Source organism: Stylophora pistillata, chromosome 8 (genome assembly GCF_964205215.1).
Source record: "Stylophora pistillata chromosome 8, jaStyPist1.2, whole genome shotgun sequence".
NCBI classification, from domain to species: Eukaryota; Metazoa; Cnidaria; class Anthozoa; order Scleractinia; family Pocilloporidae; genus Stylophora; species Stylophora pistillata.
Window position 1 is genome coordinate 5,127,501 of NC_142526.1, and position 15,895 is coordinate 5,143,395.

General features: G+C 39.4%; 2 protein-coding genes across 3 annotated transcripts in view; one reads left to right on the top strand and one right to left on the bottom strand.

Annotated features, from left to right (window-relative positions):
* Window positions 1–1,756, top strand: part of LOC111327101 (MORN repeat-containing protein 1) — a 12,187-nt gene extending 10,431 nt beyond the window's left edge. Inside the window, exons 11-13 of the mRNA XM_022931207.2 lie at window positions 247–451; window positions 778–956; window positions 1,410–1,756. Coding sequence (XP_022786942.2) covers window positions 247–451; window positions 778–956; window positions 1,410–1,543 — 518 coding nt within the window. The 3' untranslated portion in view covers window positions 1,544–1,756. The remainder of the gene's footprint in view (window positions 1–246; window positions 452–777; window positions 957–1,409) is intronic.
* A 542-nt stretch (window positions 1,757–2,298) lies between these two features.
* On the bottom strand, window positions 2,299–15,845 carry LOC111327100 (dnaJ homolog subfamily C member 16). 2 transcript variants are annotated; one of them, XM_088731643.1, is made up of 13 exons: window positions 15,573–15,662; window positions 15,074–15,163; window positions 14,866–14,932; window positions 14,071–14,326; window positions 12,569–12,807; window positions 10,608–10,868; window positions 10,102–10,232; window positions 9,564–9,768; window positions 8,978–9,169; window positions 5,607–5,674; window positions 5,083–5,163; window positions 4,435–4,668; window positions 2,299–3,647 (listed from the first exon to the last, which is right to left on the bottom strand). In XM_088731643.1, exons 3-13 carry the CDS (start codon window positions 14,893–14,895, stop codon window positions 3,263–3,265), a joined length of 2,082 nt encoding a protein of 693 aa, XP_088587769.1. In that variant the 5' UTR covers window positions 14,896–14,932; window positions 15,074–15,163; window positions 15,573–15,662; the 3' UTR covers window positions 2,299–3,262. The 2 variants fall into 2 exon arrangements, with proteins under 2 accessions (XP_088587769.1, XP_022786941.2); XM_022931206.2 differs by lacking the exon at window positions 15,074–15,163 and having other exon boundaries at window positions 15,573–15,845.
* Window positions 15,846–15,895: the final 50 nt, after the last annotated feature.

Sequence of the window (15,895 nt, forward strand, 5' to 3'; positions counted from 1 at the left end):
CACTTGTAAAATTTCGGCGATGACAGAAAATTTGTATAACTAATCGACTTTTCGCTAGTGCGGAAAGGCTCTTATTAAGATATTAATTGCATTTGTTTGTATTTGTTTGTTTTTATTTTCAGGGCTTGCTGAAAGGTAACCTCGTTCCCATGGCATTTTCCCTGACTTTGGGGTGAGGCCCCACCGGGAACGAGGTTGGCTTTGAGCTAAGTAAGATGTTAATTTTTTGTTTGTTTTTACACACAGCTGATCCTAGTGTACTTATGGTTCCCCCTGCGGCAGTCCTTCCTCCTCCTGTTTCTCCCGTGCGTACTACAGCAGGGAAAGCATTGCTTGAAAATCTCTACATTCCACTCCTCCCCTCTGGGGTGAAACCCGTAAACAGTTTCGTGTCTCTACAGACGTCCCCGCCTTCTGAAATGCAAGAGGACCCAAAACTCGCAAATACGAAGTACGTGAGATAGTTCACCTGAGACAATCTTTAAGAAAAGCTTCGGTTTTCTTTACCCCGCCCTATGATTCGTTAAGAATATTTGCACCATCGTCTTCTGAAACCGAGCAAATCAAATCTAAATCCATCGCCATTTGATCTCTCTCGTTTCCCGCATTCCCCTTGCTTCAGGCAGTTTCTTTGGCCGTCGTCATTTTTTCTTTTGAAGTGGGTGGGGGGGGGGGGGGTGGGGGTTACTGTTCCCGTTTTAATATTTTTTCTGTCTTACCGAACTGGTATTTTATACTTTCTGAAAATATTCCCAACGTACCTTCCATTTATTTTAGATCAAAGGACAAGCGCAGTCCTTTACTGAACGCGAACTTGCTGAAAGTTGTCAATCGTAGTGTTCCGTCGCCGGACGGAAGGAAGAAGAAAGATGCTTTAGCTGATGTGGTGGAAAAAGTAGAAGGGAAAAGGAAGAAAGAAAAGAAAGAAGAAAAAGATGACAAGTTTTGTAAACCGGGTCAGTTAATCACTCAGTACCTTGAGCGTAAAGCTAGCCAAGTCTTTGGTTCTACAGAGCTTTTTTCAATAAGTGCTAAAAAAAATAGCCTTCTGAAAGTGATTATAACGAAACACACCGGCCAATAATGAGAACGGAAAATATGACAAAGAACCAATCAAAACTCGGAGGACCTTAAGCGAGGGAAATACGAGAGACTAAGTCGGGGTAACCCCTTTCCCAGAGTATTTTTCGAGGGAGGAAAAGAGAGGACCCTGGTAACGAGTTTGAAGTCGCATGTTAATTTTGCATCTGATTTGTTGAGATGGTAGCACGAGGTTTTTTTTAACCAATCGCAGGGCTTAGTGAAGCACAACTAAACCAATATTCGTTGCTGATGTTTCCATGAAATGTCTGTAGTTGGGCTCGAGGTTCCTGAAAGGTAAACACTATTTTCCTTTTTGCTTTTTATAGGGGACTATGTTATAATCGTTGAGGACGTAACATCGCCACCATTCCTCGGCGTCACCTTGACACCCGCGTTTCTTCACGTCAAAGTGACCCAGAAGAAAAGAGCCCAAAGTAAAAAGGAATCAAGGAGAAACTAAAACGAAAAGTTTGGAATTTTATTTTGTAGGAAGGTTTTAACTTATTGAATTTTAAACCTGCCATCCTTACGATTGTGTGGATCACAGAAAGTGGATCTGAAAATTTTGAGAACGGTGTGGGGCGAGGGTGAAAAAAAAAAAAAGTTGGGATGGGAACTCTTTTTGGAGGGGTTGGAAAGGGCTCCCTCCCCCTCCTCGTGCCTTTGATTCCCACCCCCCCCCCCTTTGTATATTGAACAGTTCATTTACAACTGAAATCGTTTATCTTGCTACTCATCGTTTCGGGCAAGACGGTCTCAAAAATTTTTTCTTACGGAATAATTGAAAATGGCTCCTTGGAAGCTGCCTACAAAGATTCCAGAGTGCGTCAGTAGTTTTTCCTGAACAGTCATTATGTCTACTTGGATTATTATACTCCAAGCAGATCGTCGTTAACTCTTCAGCCTGAGTATCAAAAACCGGAGAAACGTTCCCAGGCCACACCACAGTACAGTCTGGTGTTAACAGTGCGCATATTTTTCATTCTGTTCTCCTTAAACCTCCTATGGTACTGACATTGAGAATTTGTTTAACAATCAAGAGCTTCTTTAGTTGGTGATCATTTCCTTTATTCTCTTGACCTTAATGTGTGATTTTGGGGTGATATTGTAAGGAGAAATGAAATGCTGGTCACTCTTTAAGGGTCAAGGGGTTCAGTTTTACAGGAGACTTGTTATTCCCAATTTTGCGACATCAAGATGTCGTCCAGTTTCACATCCCTTTCAAAAGTTTTATTTTTCTGTACATTAGCATCTTTACATCATTCTATCAGTTGTCAAACCTTGTACAGGCACTTTAACATACATAAGTACTTGAACTTAAGTTAAACTGTACATTTAATTTAATAAAAAAAAAATAATAAAACATGAGGCATCGAAAACCTCTAAATAAATATATTTTAATATTTTTGTCCTTCAAATGGACATTATTTCGGTAAACTGTTAATTTTTCATCAAGGAATTGTGATTTCCACAAAACTGACTCCTACACCATTTCTGACATCGTCTAGGCATCTCGAGTTGTCAAGAAAGATACCCTTTGTCTGCTTTAAGACGTGCTCCAAACGTGGGTTATGTGCAAGGTGATCAGTTTTGGCCGGCCACGCGCAACAAAACGGTCAAACGTCGAGCATGCTCGAGTTGATCAATTTTGGACCAGTGTTCCGCGCAAAATTTCCAAGGATAACATTAGGAAACAACCACTGTCTCGTAATATAAGCGAGAGGTAAGTGAAACGTTCATAGCAATCTGTAAAAGGAAGCAAACGTAAGGAAATCGAACTCAAAGCCTAATCAAGAACGGTTGTCCCGTCGATTTACCACTCTGCATTAAGCTTTAACGAAAAAGTTATATGCTCCTTAAAACACCGTGACCTACTGGCTTGTGTGTGTGAAACTGATGGAAAAAACTTGACACCTAGTCATTGCAACGTTCGCAAAAACGTAGACGTTTGACCGCTTTGTTACTACGCGCCAATTTCCCGCGCAAAATATCCAAAAAAAAAAAAAAACTTTAAAAACAACCGCTCCGCTCCGTTTCCTTGTCGCAATGACCTGTCTTGCGGCTAGGTCCTGTTCCATATGAAGCGTTGTAAATCCTCGTGCGAACAACAAAAGCACCTGTTCAGCAGGGTAGGCGCAAATATTCATAAAAACTCCTCTACCAGCAACTATGGAAACAACTAGTTGGTAAACTTCGGCCATTCCACGATTCGTTTTCTGTCCGTCATTCCATCGCAAAACCTCTCTAACCAATGTACTAACTGTGTTCGAATCGACAAACTCAGAACTTTTTGTCGTTTTCTCTCGTATTCCGTCATTCCATCTTCGTTAGGATCCGTATCGCTATCAGTGTCATCAAATCCCATTAGGTTTCCCCCTTGCCTCTTGAAGAAGGCTCCCTCGGAAAGGTCAGACGGTTTAAAGACAGACAAGTATTTCTTGTAGCCGTTTAAGGCGAGAACAATTCCAGGAGTCACTTCACCAAACTTGTCCACATCCAGAATCTCGGCACACCACGCCAGGTTGTCAGGAATTGAAAGCCAGGTGAATTTAAAATTGGGGTTTCTAGCAGAAATGAAACAAAACAAGAATAGTTTAACTTCTGAACTCAAAACTAAAAACAAGGAAACTTCCTCAAACGCGGGAAAACGCGGGCGACCCAGTCGTAATTAGTTTCAGTCTTGAATCTAATTGGTGAAGAGAGTGCCGCGAGTTTTCTTGACCAATCACAATAAAGGGAAACATCACAAGCAGCCAATGAGAACTCAAACAAAAGACCAGCACAGTTCCTCAAGCGCGGGCACTCCTGGGACCGGAGGAAATTTCAGTTACACACAGGGTAATATGATCGTCGCTTTTAATTCATTTAAACATGGAATGTTCAAGATTCTCTGTCTATTGTTGCCCATTGTTGTCATTCATTCAACCCACCAACGGCGGCACGATTTTCGACTTTTTAACAAATGGTAAACACCACAGCGTACACTATTGAGTTATGGATGCACGCGGGAGGTTGCGAAGCGAAAGAGTCGCTTGAGGCGATAGCCGAGAGCGACTCTAGCTTCTTGAGTGCTTAGCAAACCTCCCAAGTGCATCCATAACTCAATAGTGTACGCTGTGGTGTTTACCATTTGTTTTATAACATAACATTAACACATTGTAGCTAAAGAGTTCCCTTTTATTTAACAAATCTTACGTGACCAGAAAAAAACAAGCGCGCGCGGAAAAATAGTCTTTGCATTTGCTCACGTCAGCAGCGTACACCCATGGGCAAATGGAGGACGCTAAATTGACCAATCAGAGCGCGCGCTTTACTTTGGTTATGTTATAAATCTAGTTGCTATATACATACCTGCTGTAAGGATAAACCAAATCGGCATACGCTTGAATGAGAGGCAGCTTTACCACCTCCTGTGTAGTGGTGGCATCAACCAGCAGAGTAAACGTGATTTGGCCCCGAGGGGCATCTCTGATCAGGGTCTTTTCGGTGCTGTGGTCCAAACGAAGGAGGCCCAGGACAGACTCGCTTTCTAGGGGCCTCTGGTTCTTCTTAGAGGATGCTTTGTACACCCGATCTATAGGCTCACTATGAAAATTGTAAAAACTTGAATTAAAATGTGTAAAAACTTGGATTCAAATTTACCTTTGGTATAACTTCTAGTGTTAGCCAACTTTAAGCAAGCGAGCGCTCAGCATTGATTCGTTAAAATTTTAGCTGGCATATTGGATTTTCAAAGCAGAGGAAGGTTGGAAGAGAAAGAAAGTTCTACCAGGGTAGTCGAGCGATGGGCAAAATCTTGACAGCAGGGAGCCGGAGGGGTAGGATAAATCCTCGCTTTTGCCCTTCCCCTCCCCTCATAGTCGGCTCTAACCGTACATCAAACATGGCGGCTCGGTGAACGATAGCAAACTTGCAACGCTCGCTCGTCCTCCTTAAGAAGACGCCTGAGAGGAGAGAGGCGAGAGCAGCAAGAATAAAGATCAATTAATCGTTACTCACTTCGCACTCGGAAGTAAAACACTGAAAACCAGAATGACTCCCACTCCACACAACAAGGAAAACAAAGAAATGGTTTCTCTCCTGAAAGAAAATGGAACGAACTAAATGAATATGATACAAAAATAAAAATCAAACGACCTCCCTGGAATATCACAAAACAATGAAGTAACAAATACCCCGGACGAGATTTGAATACAACATTAAAAGTTCTTTACCATGCATATCGAAAATCTACCTTGAATATTCTTTAACAAAGACACTGGAAGTTTGACCACAGTGCAAGATCGCCTTCAAACATATTTGCGAGTTCGCACCCTCCCCCCCCCCCTCGCGACAAACCAAGTTCGCCCCCAAAATCTTTCTACTCGGTTTACAAAAGGAAAGGAACTTCCATAAACGTCTGCGCACGATTTCAGACCAAATTGCACTCCAACCAGTTCAATTACCATCATGTACTATTGTAAGTATTCTTGGTAACGCCGTGTAAAGCAGCGCAAAAAGAGGAAATACTGATAAAAACTTACCGATACAAAGACGATTTTACGTAGTAATAGGCATCTGAACACCAGCTGAACAACATGGAAAGGAGTCCCTTGGAAATAAAAAAAAAGAAAAGAAAATGAAGATGCTCCTTCATTCATGAATCAAAACGAAGCCAGAACACTTTTTTTTCTTTCTTTCTTGCGCAAGAATACAATTTTCATTCCCCCCCCCCCTCTTTATCATTAACGCTATCTTTTCAATGCATTTCAATCGACCACTACATCTTTCTCAATCCAGAAAAACCAAAGAACACTAAAAACAACAACAAAAAATACTTATATCTAGCAATCTTGACCTATGAACTTTGTCACTGTCATAATATATGTTACCTATTGTGCTGCAAGTTCCCTTTAGCTTTAAGGCAACGCGCATTTTGGGTGCGGGGGGGGGGGGTGGGGACGTTGCAGGAAGAAGAGTGGGGGATCTGGGGTTAAATCATCATATTCTGTTCTGATATTCCAAAGCTGCGATGGATTAACAAGCTTATGGCATCTTAGTTATCACACGTTTTTGTTTATTAAAATAATATTGCTAGCTTTGACCATCTTCTGCTTCCGGCTAACCATACATACGCAACCCGACGTCATCATCCTGCAAACATCCGCCCTTTATTTACTCATACTCAGCGGTATTTTACAAACTCTTTCTTTCCTCGCACACTTAAATTATGGAACGATTTACCGAGCAACATTAAGCAAGCGAGCTCTTTACATAACTTTAAAGCCTTAGTTAGGCGGTTTTATACAGAAACGCTCACGCTTTATACTCCGCCCTAACTAAGTGTCGCAGTCAGTCGGCAAATTATTTTATTCTACAGACAAAGTACATAAGTGCATATGTAACCTATATTTTTCTATTCTTTGTATTTTGTAAGGGGACAAAATGTCAAGTGGGGCTCGCCCTGTATTTTTCTCCTGCCATTATATTTTTGTTTATTTATTGCGTGTCTCTGTTCATGTATTTTACTTGTAAATTGTATTTTTCAGTGGCAAATCTCAATAACCTAAACTAAACTAATAAACAAAACATACGACAACGAAGATAACTTAATGAAATCATCTGAAGGCAAGTCATATATATTCGATGAAGTGATTTAAATTCTTCGTACTGAAACTCTACGTAGCTCAAACGAATATAAAATGTTAGTAAAAAGACTGCCTCTGCCTTGAGTACGATCTGTCCTCGGGAGAAAATGAAATCTGAATTTAACACATTTCTTTTTCCAGGCACTCAGCTGGCGGAAACTTGGTCATCTTAGACTAATAGTCACCCCATTTATGATGCACAAAACTTCACACGGATTGACCCTGAATATCTACAATCTCGATTTGTATCTCGAAGGGATATTACCTCGTACCGACTGAGGAATTCTGAGAATAAATTGGCTGTTCCACAACCCCACAGCAACGATTCGAAGAGAGGTTTTTGCCTATACAGACAAGGCTCAACACTAAGGGTAGCCCACTAGCCACAGACTAGTAGAAATTCAGTTTTGGCTAGTGGTTTTCAATTTCCACTGGCCAGTTTGGCTCGTCAACAGACTGAAATTGTCGTAACATCTAAGAACATCTAAGAACATCTAAAATGTCAATAGCCACTTGGCTAGTAAGTTGAAAAGTTAATGTCGAGCCCTGTGCAGGTGCTATGTTATGAAACAACCTTTTCCATGAACTCCGGTCAACAGTCTATTCAAGTGAATTTAAACGTAGACTGCGTCATTATAGCTTTTAATGAAACATGGCATCGTAGAAAAGCAGCGTTAATGATATGATGGGTTTTATTTCTATGATACTGTATTAATTATTAGTTTGTTCAGTTGGATATTTTATTCTCTCAGGTTGTGCTGAGGCATTTTACCGTGTTGGGGGTGGGGAGGATGGAGGAAGTTTTAAAGGGAGAGGGGGTCAGGATTATTGCAACATCTAAGATATACACATCGACGTTAAGCAATAATAGTCTAAGTGTACATACTGGTACACGTTCTGTCTTTGGGAGAAAATGAAATTTGAATTTAACACACTTCTTTAACTAATTACCTTTTATGTGTCAATAGAGGATATTCCAAAGCTGCAATAGATTAACAAGCTTCTGGCATCTCAGTTATCATACGTTTTTTGTTTATTAAAATAATAAACAAAATATATGACAACGAAGATAACATAATGAAATCATCTGAAGGCGAATCGTACTTATTCGATTAAGCGATTAAGATTTTTTTGTACTGAAACTCTATCAAGCCCAAATAACTACAGAGTGTTTGTAAAAAGATCTTGGATGCAATTAAAAGAATAACTAAGGCAATGTTCTTATTGATATGTATAACAGCATAGCCTAGCCACATTTTGATCATTGCTGCGCTGTTTGAGGCAACTGTGGTATCGACCTATGTGCATACATAAATACATACCTACATACGTTAGCTGACCTCTCCCCACGGGGGCTTTTCTGGGCCAATTCCCACCCATCGCACCCCAAGGGAAGACATTCACAACACAGTAATCTCGTGTGTGGGAAATTAACGTCTCCTACCCCTAACCCTGCAGGAGACGGGGCCTACGGTTTATTCATCCTTATCCGAGAAGACTAGAATATCTATCCATTTCTTGATTATAGAAAGGTAGCAAATTCTCCTCACTTATTTTAAGACCATGAGTATCGGTCCGGCCGGGGCTCGAACCGTCGACACAATCCGGCGCTCTAACCAATTAAGCTAACCGCGTGAAAACTACAGAAGTTCCAAAACCGGGTAGCCCGTGTTTTATTGTATGAAAGCAATGAAGACGAAGTCATCAAAGACTAGTAGCTACCTCTATTAAGATGCACAAAACCTTATATGAATTAACCCCTGAATATCTATAATTCCGATTTAGATCTCGAAAGGATATTACCTGGTACGGACTGATGAATTCTGAGAATAAATTGGCTGTTCCACAACCCCGCATCAACTATTAGAAGAGAGCTTTTTGCCTATACAGGTGCTGTGTTGTGGGAACAGTCTTTGCCATGAACTCCGGTCAACAGTTTCTTCAAGCGAATTTAAACGTAACTGCGTCGTTATAGCTTTTAATCAAATACGGCATCGTAGAAAAGCAGATTTAGTGATATGATCAGTTTTTATAGCTGTGATACTGTATTAATTATTAGCTAGTTCAGTTAGATATTTTATTCTCTTATATTGCGCTGAAGGAAGTTACCGTGTACAAACAAAATTATCTATATAGTACAACAATTTTTTTAGGGGGATGGGGAGGGGGGAGGGTGGAGGGCTTTTTTAGGGGAGAGGGGTCGGGAATATTGGAACATCTGAGGTATACAAATTTACGTAAAGCAATGATAGTCCAAGTGTACTCACTGGTGCATGCTCATTGTAGATTCGTGGGATACTTGAGGTGTATCGCAGCTTGCCCTCTCCAGACAGTAGATCCTCCAACATGACAGACAGCCGAGTCTTGGTCAGCGGCCCTTCAGATTCATTTACACACCACCCCCCTGGGAGCCAGTCGTACCTGACTTTCCTTTGACCTTTGTTCCAGAGAACTAGGACCTTACGTTTAGAAAAAAAACAGGAAATTATCTAAAATGGTTTTTAAACAAAGGGATAAAGACACCAGGTTTTAAATTTAACCCCTGGGCTAGCGCTAGTCAGCCTTTAAACAACTGGGCCCAGGTGCATGGTGACGTGGAATCTATCTGTTAATTTTACAAGTGTTAACATTAAAAAATGGTTAACAACATATGTTTTATAACATGACATTGATATATTGAAGCAAAAGAGTTCCCTTTTATTTAACAAATCTTACATGACCAGAAAAAACAAGCGCGCGTGGAAAACTAGTCTTTGTATTTGTTCACGTCAGCAGCGTACACCCATGGGCAAATGATGGACACTGAATTGACCAATTAGAGCGCACTCTCTTCTTTTTTATGCTATAATTTACCTTTGATGCTGTTTTATTTTCAGCACAACTGTCTTCCTTCACTCCATCTTTGAACTCTTCCACGAAATCTCGCTGCACACCTTCGTAAATATACAAAAATTTCACCCGCCTCTCAGAGAGGAATTTATTATCCGTTGCCAACAGCCTTAAGGCAAGCTTCTCTTTCTTATGTTGGCCTTGTTTAGTAAAAAGAACCACACACAGCCTGAAAGATGCAATAAGACATGAAAGAAACGGTTACTGAGTTACTCACATTTCTCATTCAACCCAAGTTTGTTTTCAGTAACATGAGGCCACTAGGAGTATTGGATAACGATAAAGTATCCGATCCCAACAACGCATTTGCCAACGCATCAGACAACACACTACCGACACGTTGGTAGGGTCGACCAACGCGTCGGCGGACCGTCGACTGACGCGTTGGATCGGATTCTCTACCTTTACCGACTGTTACACAAAAGTTTTCAACAAAATTTCAAGACTCTCATTTGGGCTAGACATATTTTCATGCTACATTTAGGCATTCTAAGCAACTCACCTTCGGTGGGATCTAAACCTCTCCTCGGGACAAAGTTCATCAAATACAGACCTTGAGAACAGTCTTGGGAGGTGAAGATATTTGTGAGATTCAACCACTTCACGGAGCTTTCCATGCTTGAGTTCAGATGCCTATCAGTAAAAATTCAAAATAAGTTATGGTCCAATTGCCAAATACTATTTATCTTTTAATGAATTATTACAGAATCATCAACACAAGTTTATAAAATTGTTTAGTTTTCAATGACTAATTTTTTTTATCAAAATATTTGAATTATGTTGCAAACCATCTGAAATCTTTTCATGATCATTAACTTTCAAGTAATGTCTTTTTATTTATGAAAATACGTGAAATAAAAGACACTGATATAATTTCTGATTTTCAACATGATAGCTATGTGATAAAACCGGACAACTCTATAACAGTCAGTAACAGTTAAACTGACATTAAATTGGATGGAAAGTGCCTTTTAAAAGAGCTTGTCAACTTCAACTACATGTAGTTACCTTAACAACCACATCTGGCACAGCTACTTCCTCCTTAAAGATCAACACGGTTGGTTCCTTTAAGTTTACTCGAAAGCGTTTCCTGAGAGGCTCCGAAGAGCTGTCAGTTAACGACACAAAGCCAAATGACTGTCGCTTGTGATTGCCGAAAGCCACCAGATGATAAAGGAGTGAAGGACGAGGTTTGGGAGAAAACAAAACGACGCTTGGTTTGTTACTGATGCTCGTTGTCAGGAAAAAATCAAGATTCCTGGCTGTGACCTGGAAAAATAATGTGGGTCTGGTTTACTACAAAGAGATCTATTGGACTAATCATTACCATGGTTGATTAAATCCAAACTGATACAATGAATATATGAAGTTCATATATTTCGAACTGCGGTTGTAGATACGTATGATGCACGATCCTCGCAGTAGAGAGCGCTATTTATGCAGTAGCGAAAATCAGACCTGAAAAAAATCAGGTCTGAATATATGAACTTCATATATTCATTGTATCTGATTTATCATCACGGGTTTATTACGAATCAATTTAACGGCCTGCTCCCAGTTGGCTTGTTAGCTCAATTGGTAGAGCGCAGCACTAGTATCGCAGAGGTCAGTGGTTCGAATCCCATACAGGCCTGATTTTTTTCAGGTCTAATTTTTGCTATTGCATAAATAGCACTCTCTACTGCCAGGATCGTGCAACATACATAAATCCAAACTGTTAATGAAAAGATTAGGAGTCCCTTTCTTTTTTTAGGAGTCCCTTTCTTATGAGTCCTGGGGCCTGTTTCTCAAAAGTCCTGGTAACTTAGCAGGCATGAAGCCATGTTTTAAAATCAAAATTTATAGGATAGGAAAGCAGGTTCTGGTACCCAAACCAACCCTTTTTGTTTCTTTAGGTGATAATTTTATTGTATCATTTTCAAAACTTTTGAAATCCCCATCTTGAATGAAAACACAACAGCTTTATGTGCCTGTTAAGTTACTGGGACTATTGAGAAACAGGCCCCTGGTACTAACTGGTCCTAGAAAGCTGATTCCTGTTTGCTGCATTTATAAAGAAAACCCCAAATATTATAGCTTTGAAATCTAAAGAATAAAATAATCCGGAACTCAAAAGGTGTACACTGTTTTTTTTTTTTTTTTTTCTTTTTTTGAGCTAATACTTGCACTATCATTCCTTAGATTCTGAAATTTTACTGAGTGACCAGCATCTAATTTCTCCTTACAATAACACCAATAAAGCAGACATTAAGGTCAGGAGAATAAAGGAACTGATCACCAACTAGGGAAGCTCTTGATTGTTAAACAAATTCTCTTTGTCACCACAAATGCATGAAGAGCATTATCGTGAATATGCCTTCACATGTTAGGGTGTATAAGTTTAATCCTTTCGCTGTCACATTTATGGAGATGAACTGTCAATTTTACACTAAGAACCTTTTCCCCCTTTTTTATTACAAAGACACCAATTCATTGATTCATCGATTATAGAATTTCCATTTGTGGCTAGCAGTAAAAAATCACCATTTTTTTTCCTCTATGTAAACACTTTTACTAACTAAATTCCCTTACCATGCATTCTTAGTTTAGTTTAATTTTCAGTAGATGCCTGTACAGTAAGGAATAAACTTAACAGAGTTCAGAGTTTTCTACAGCTAGGTGTTCACTATTCCCCAGAGGGAAATCCAATGTAATTCATGCCTGTTGTTTTCTTTTTGTTTGTGCCCTTGTTCAATTTGTAGCCTCTTCAGTTTCCCTTATTTTGAGACACTGTATTTCTTTAGTTTCCACCCCATGTGCTGTGTGAATAAAGAAGTTTGAAATCTTTCTCCCTATCCTCACATTTCATGGTGGTTGACCTGTTGAACTCTGGTGCACAGCACATGTGTCTGGCGCACTGGGAATGCAACAAGGAGACTAAAGAGTTAGGACTTTCTCTGCACATTATCAATACGTGAAACAAAAGTTACCTTTTCAATTAAGCCATGTGGAAATAACCCCAGTACAAAATCCTTCAAACCCTGCACAGTAACCATTTCACTGTAGAACATAACTCTCCCATTGATAACACCAATGATAGAGGGCACCCTTCCTACACCCAGTGCATCTGCTAGACGTGGACTCCTGTTGATATTGATTATGCCAATTCCCACACCGACTTTCTTTACGCTATTGGATGCTTCTTCCCATATCTCCTCAATTTGTGCACCTTTGATTTAAAAATTATTTAAAATGAAAGCACAAACTTACATCATGTGAGTCTACAATGTATTTAGATCTGGTTTGATTTTCAGAGAAAATCGTTTTGTGGCCTGCCAACAGGCCATCATTAAAAAGTATCAGTGCTTGAGTAAGATGAGGCAGCAAGAGGTCTACGTAGGGATCTGGTAGTGAAAACGAAGCTAGGCTGCCATAAACCTCTCCCTATCTTGTCTCAATCCTTAAACCCCCTGAAGTGATCAACATGTAACTTCTCAAGTTATAATATCCATACCTAACCCAGCAAACAGGTGATGAGAATTTACTCAAACTAATCAGGTAGAAGTTGTAATCTTGATCTTGAAACTGATTTACAAGGAAATGTAAAGGAGCTAATAGGGACGAATTAACAATCCAATCTTGAAAGTTAAAGGGCTAAATCTTCCATGGGCAGAGAAATGCACATCTTGTGACACTAATTCACCCTCTGACAAAGAAAGTAATTCTATCACAGTTCTGAATTCTTGTACTGACACACTCTAGAATCTATCTACTTTGAAATCTGCTGTTCAGGGACAATTCTTCCATTTGCAGTGATGTTTGCACAAATCATAATTTTCTATTGCAATCTCAAAAAAAAATTGTCTGCTTTCTTGTTTTTGAAATAAAAATCACATGCTTTTTTTTAATCTGCATCCCTCACCATTGCATAACTATCATTTGATCACACATTTAACAATTTAACTCCCATGAGTGACCAAGACAGAATTTCTCCTTACAATATCAACACAATATCAAGCAGACGAGTGATGAGAAAAAAGAAAAGTATCAATTTGGGGATTATTAGTTGATCTAATGCCAAGTTCTCCACACAATATCATAACTATTGTATAGCAGACAGTAGGGAGAAATACTGATGAGACCTTGTAAGTGAGAGGGTTTAAGTCCAGATACTAGGTGACAGGTCAATGTGAGACAAGCTGCAGTTTGTCTACTGGCTACAAAAAAAGTTGCTGCTATACAACACAAGGAAGAAGTAGCAAAGAAAGTTTGCCTCAGGACACCAGGAATTTTCTTGAAAATCTTTTCTGTGCGACAGAATTTCATTGCCACAATCAGCCAGACAAATTCACATGTTTTCAAACTAGAGCCACATTAATCAAGAAAATCTTCCACGTCATATAGGGAGATTCTTTGCAGCAGTGAGTTGTTACCATGACATGTTGAGATTTGTCACCCACTGTATCTTGACATTATAATTAATTTTACTTACAAGCAAAACACCAGTCCGAAATAATTTCGATCAAGTAGGGCCTCTCATGACTCGCTGGTAGGATTGCCTTGTAGTACGACCTGTAGTTAATCTGTCCTGGTTTTGACCAAGAGTTTTGAAAAGGCATTCCATTGAAGAAGAAGCTAAACCCACTGTGTGGATCATAAAATGGTTTGCCTTGTGGTCGACCATTGCCTGGCTGCGAGGTAGTTCCCAACATATCAAAATTCCTTTTCTTCTCTTCATCTGACAAAATCTGAAAATAAAAAACACAGTGATCAGAGTAGGGATACAGTATGGAAGTAAACACCAGTCCTGTGTTCACAAAAGACTAACTTTTATTCCAAACTTCAAAAACATGCGTTGTTCTCACAAGTAGGAATAACCTAAATGTGCTGTCCTACTTGTAACACATAGCTTATGTAACAATAAAATTGTAAAATAATATAGCGAACACACAGCTCTAGGTATACAATTCTTTTTCTCTGTGTGATATCAAAATATCTTAACACTTAAACCCTTCAGAGTGACCAGCATCTAATTTCTCCTTACAATATCACCCTTGAATCAGACATTAAGGTCAGGAGAATAATAGGAAAATATCACTAACTACGGAAGCTCTTGATCGTTACGCAAATTCATCTTGTGAGCACCAAAAGGAAAAGAATGAGGACAGTGACCTTTGTTTTCTTATTGTATAATTTTGGTGTACAAATCATCCCCTTTAAATTGGAGAAATTGAACTAACATCATAGAATTGTATGGCAAACAAAGAGGGGAGAATTACATCCTCACCTCATTAGCTTCATTGATTTTGATGAACATTTCCTGTGCTGTGGGGTCGTTATTCTTGTCTGGGTGCCTAGAGACAGAATTATTTTTTTTAAGGTAGGATTACTCCTCAGCATCAAAATTGTAATCCAAGGCTTGACACTAACAGTAGCCAACTAGCCAGACTAGTAAAAATTCAGTTTTGGCAAAGTGGTTTTCAATTTCTACTAACCAGTTTGGCTAGTAAACAAACTGAAATTCTTGTAACATCTGCGTCGTCACTAGCCGCTTGGTTAGTAAGTTGAAAAGTTAGTATTGAGCCCTGTAATCAATACAATTACTGCATCAGTTATACATAAACTAAAAAAAAATCAGGTGATCTTATTTAGTATTCATTTATTATGTTATTAAATGAAGCCCACAGTTCTTGATTCCAAAGCTTTTTATTAAGTTAAATATTTCCTTTGTTTCTGTATCTCAGTTATCTGTAACTTGTTGAGGTGCATCCCTCGGATAGCGTCCCTGGCGCTTATTTAACGCTCCCACCTGCACTCTTTTGTGTAGTTTGAAATTGTGATTTCCCTACGCGCGTGGATTGAAAATAAAAATAATAACAAATGCTTTCAGCTAAATAAACACATTGATTGGATAATCATATCGGCACGTTTTTTTTAGAAATTCAACAACTTTCATTCAAAAACAGACATGTTTGAACATTTATCTTCATTTACCAATTCCTTGCCATTTTCTTGTAAGCTCTTTTTATGTCTGCCTGGCTTGCAGAGCGAGTAACACCCAAAATCTTGTACGGATCTTCATCGGGTTCTAGAGCATCCAAGCAAAGATAGAGAAGGAGTAAAACCAAACATAACATAAGGTAGTTCTTCATTGCCACAATTACGCCTTTCGAGGGCAGATCGGTGGAAATATCGAAGGAAAGAAACTTTAAGTTAAAGTCGTAATTGTGAGCTCTTCATTCCTTTCCCCTTTTGACCAATGGGGACATCCGCTGACAACGTAAATATTCAAAGCCCGCATTTGTGTTGATCAGCTG

Coding starts and splice junctions, on each gene's coding strand:
- LOC111327100 (XM_022931206.2), bottom strand. CDS start 15,730: ATGAAGAACTACCTTATGTTATGTTTGGTTTTACTCCTTCTCTATCTT. Junction 14,327..14,865: donor AAATCAATGAAGCTAATGAG/GTGAGGATGTAA, acceptor TTTTATTTTCAG/ATTTTGTCAGATGAAGAGAA. Junction 5,675..8,977: donor TCTACAATGAGCATGCACCA/GTGAGTACACTT, acceptor TTTATTTCCAAG/GGACTCCTTTCCATGTTGTT.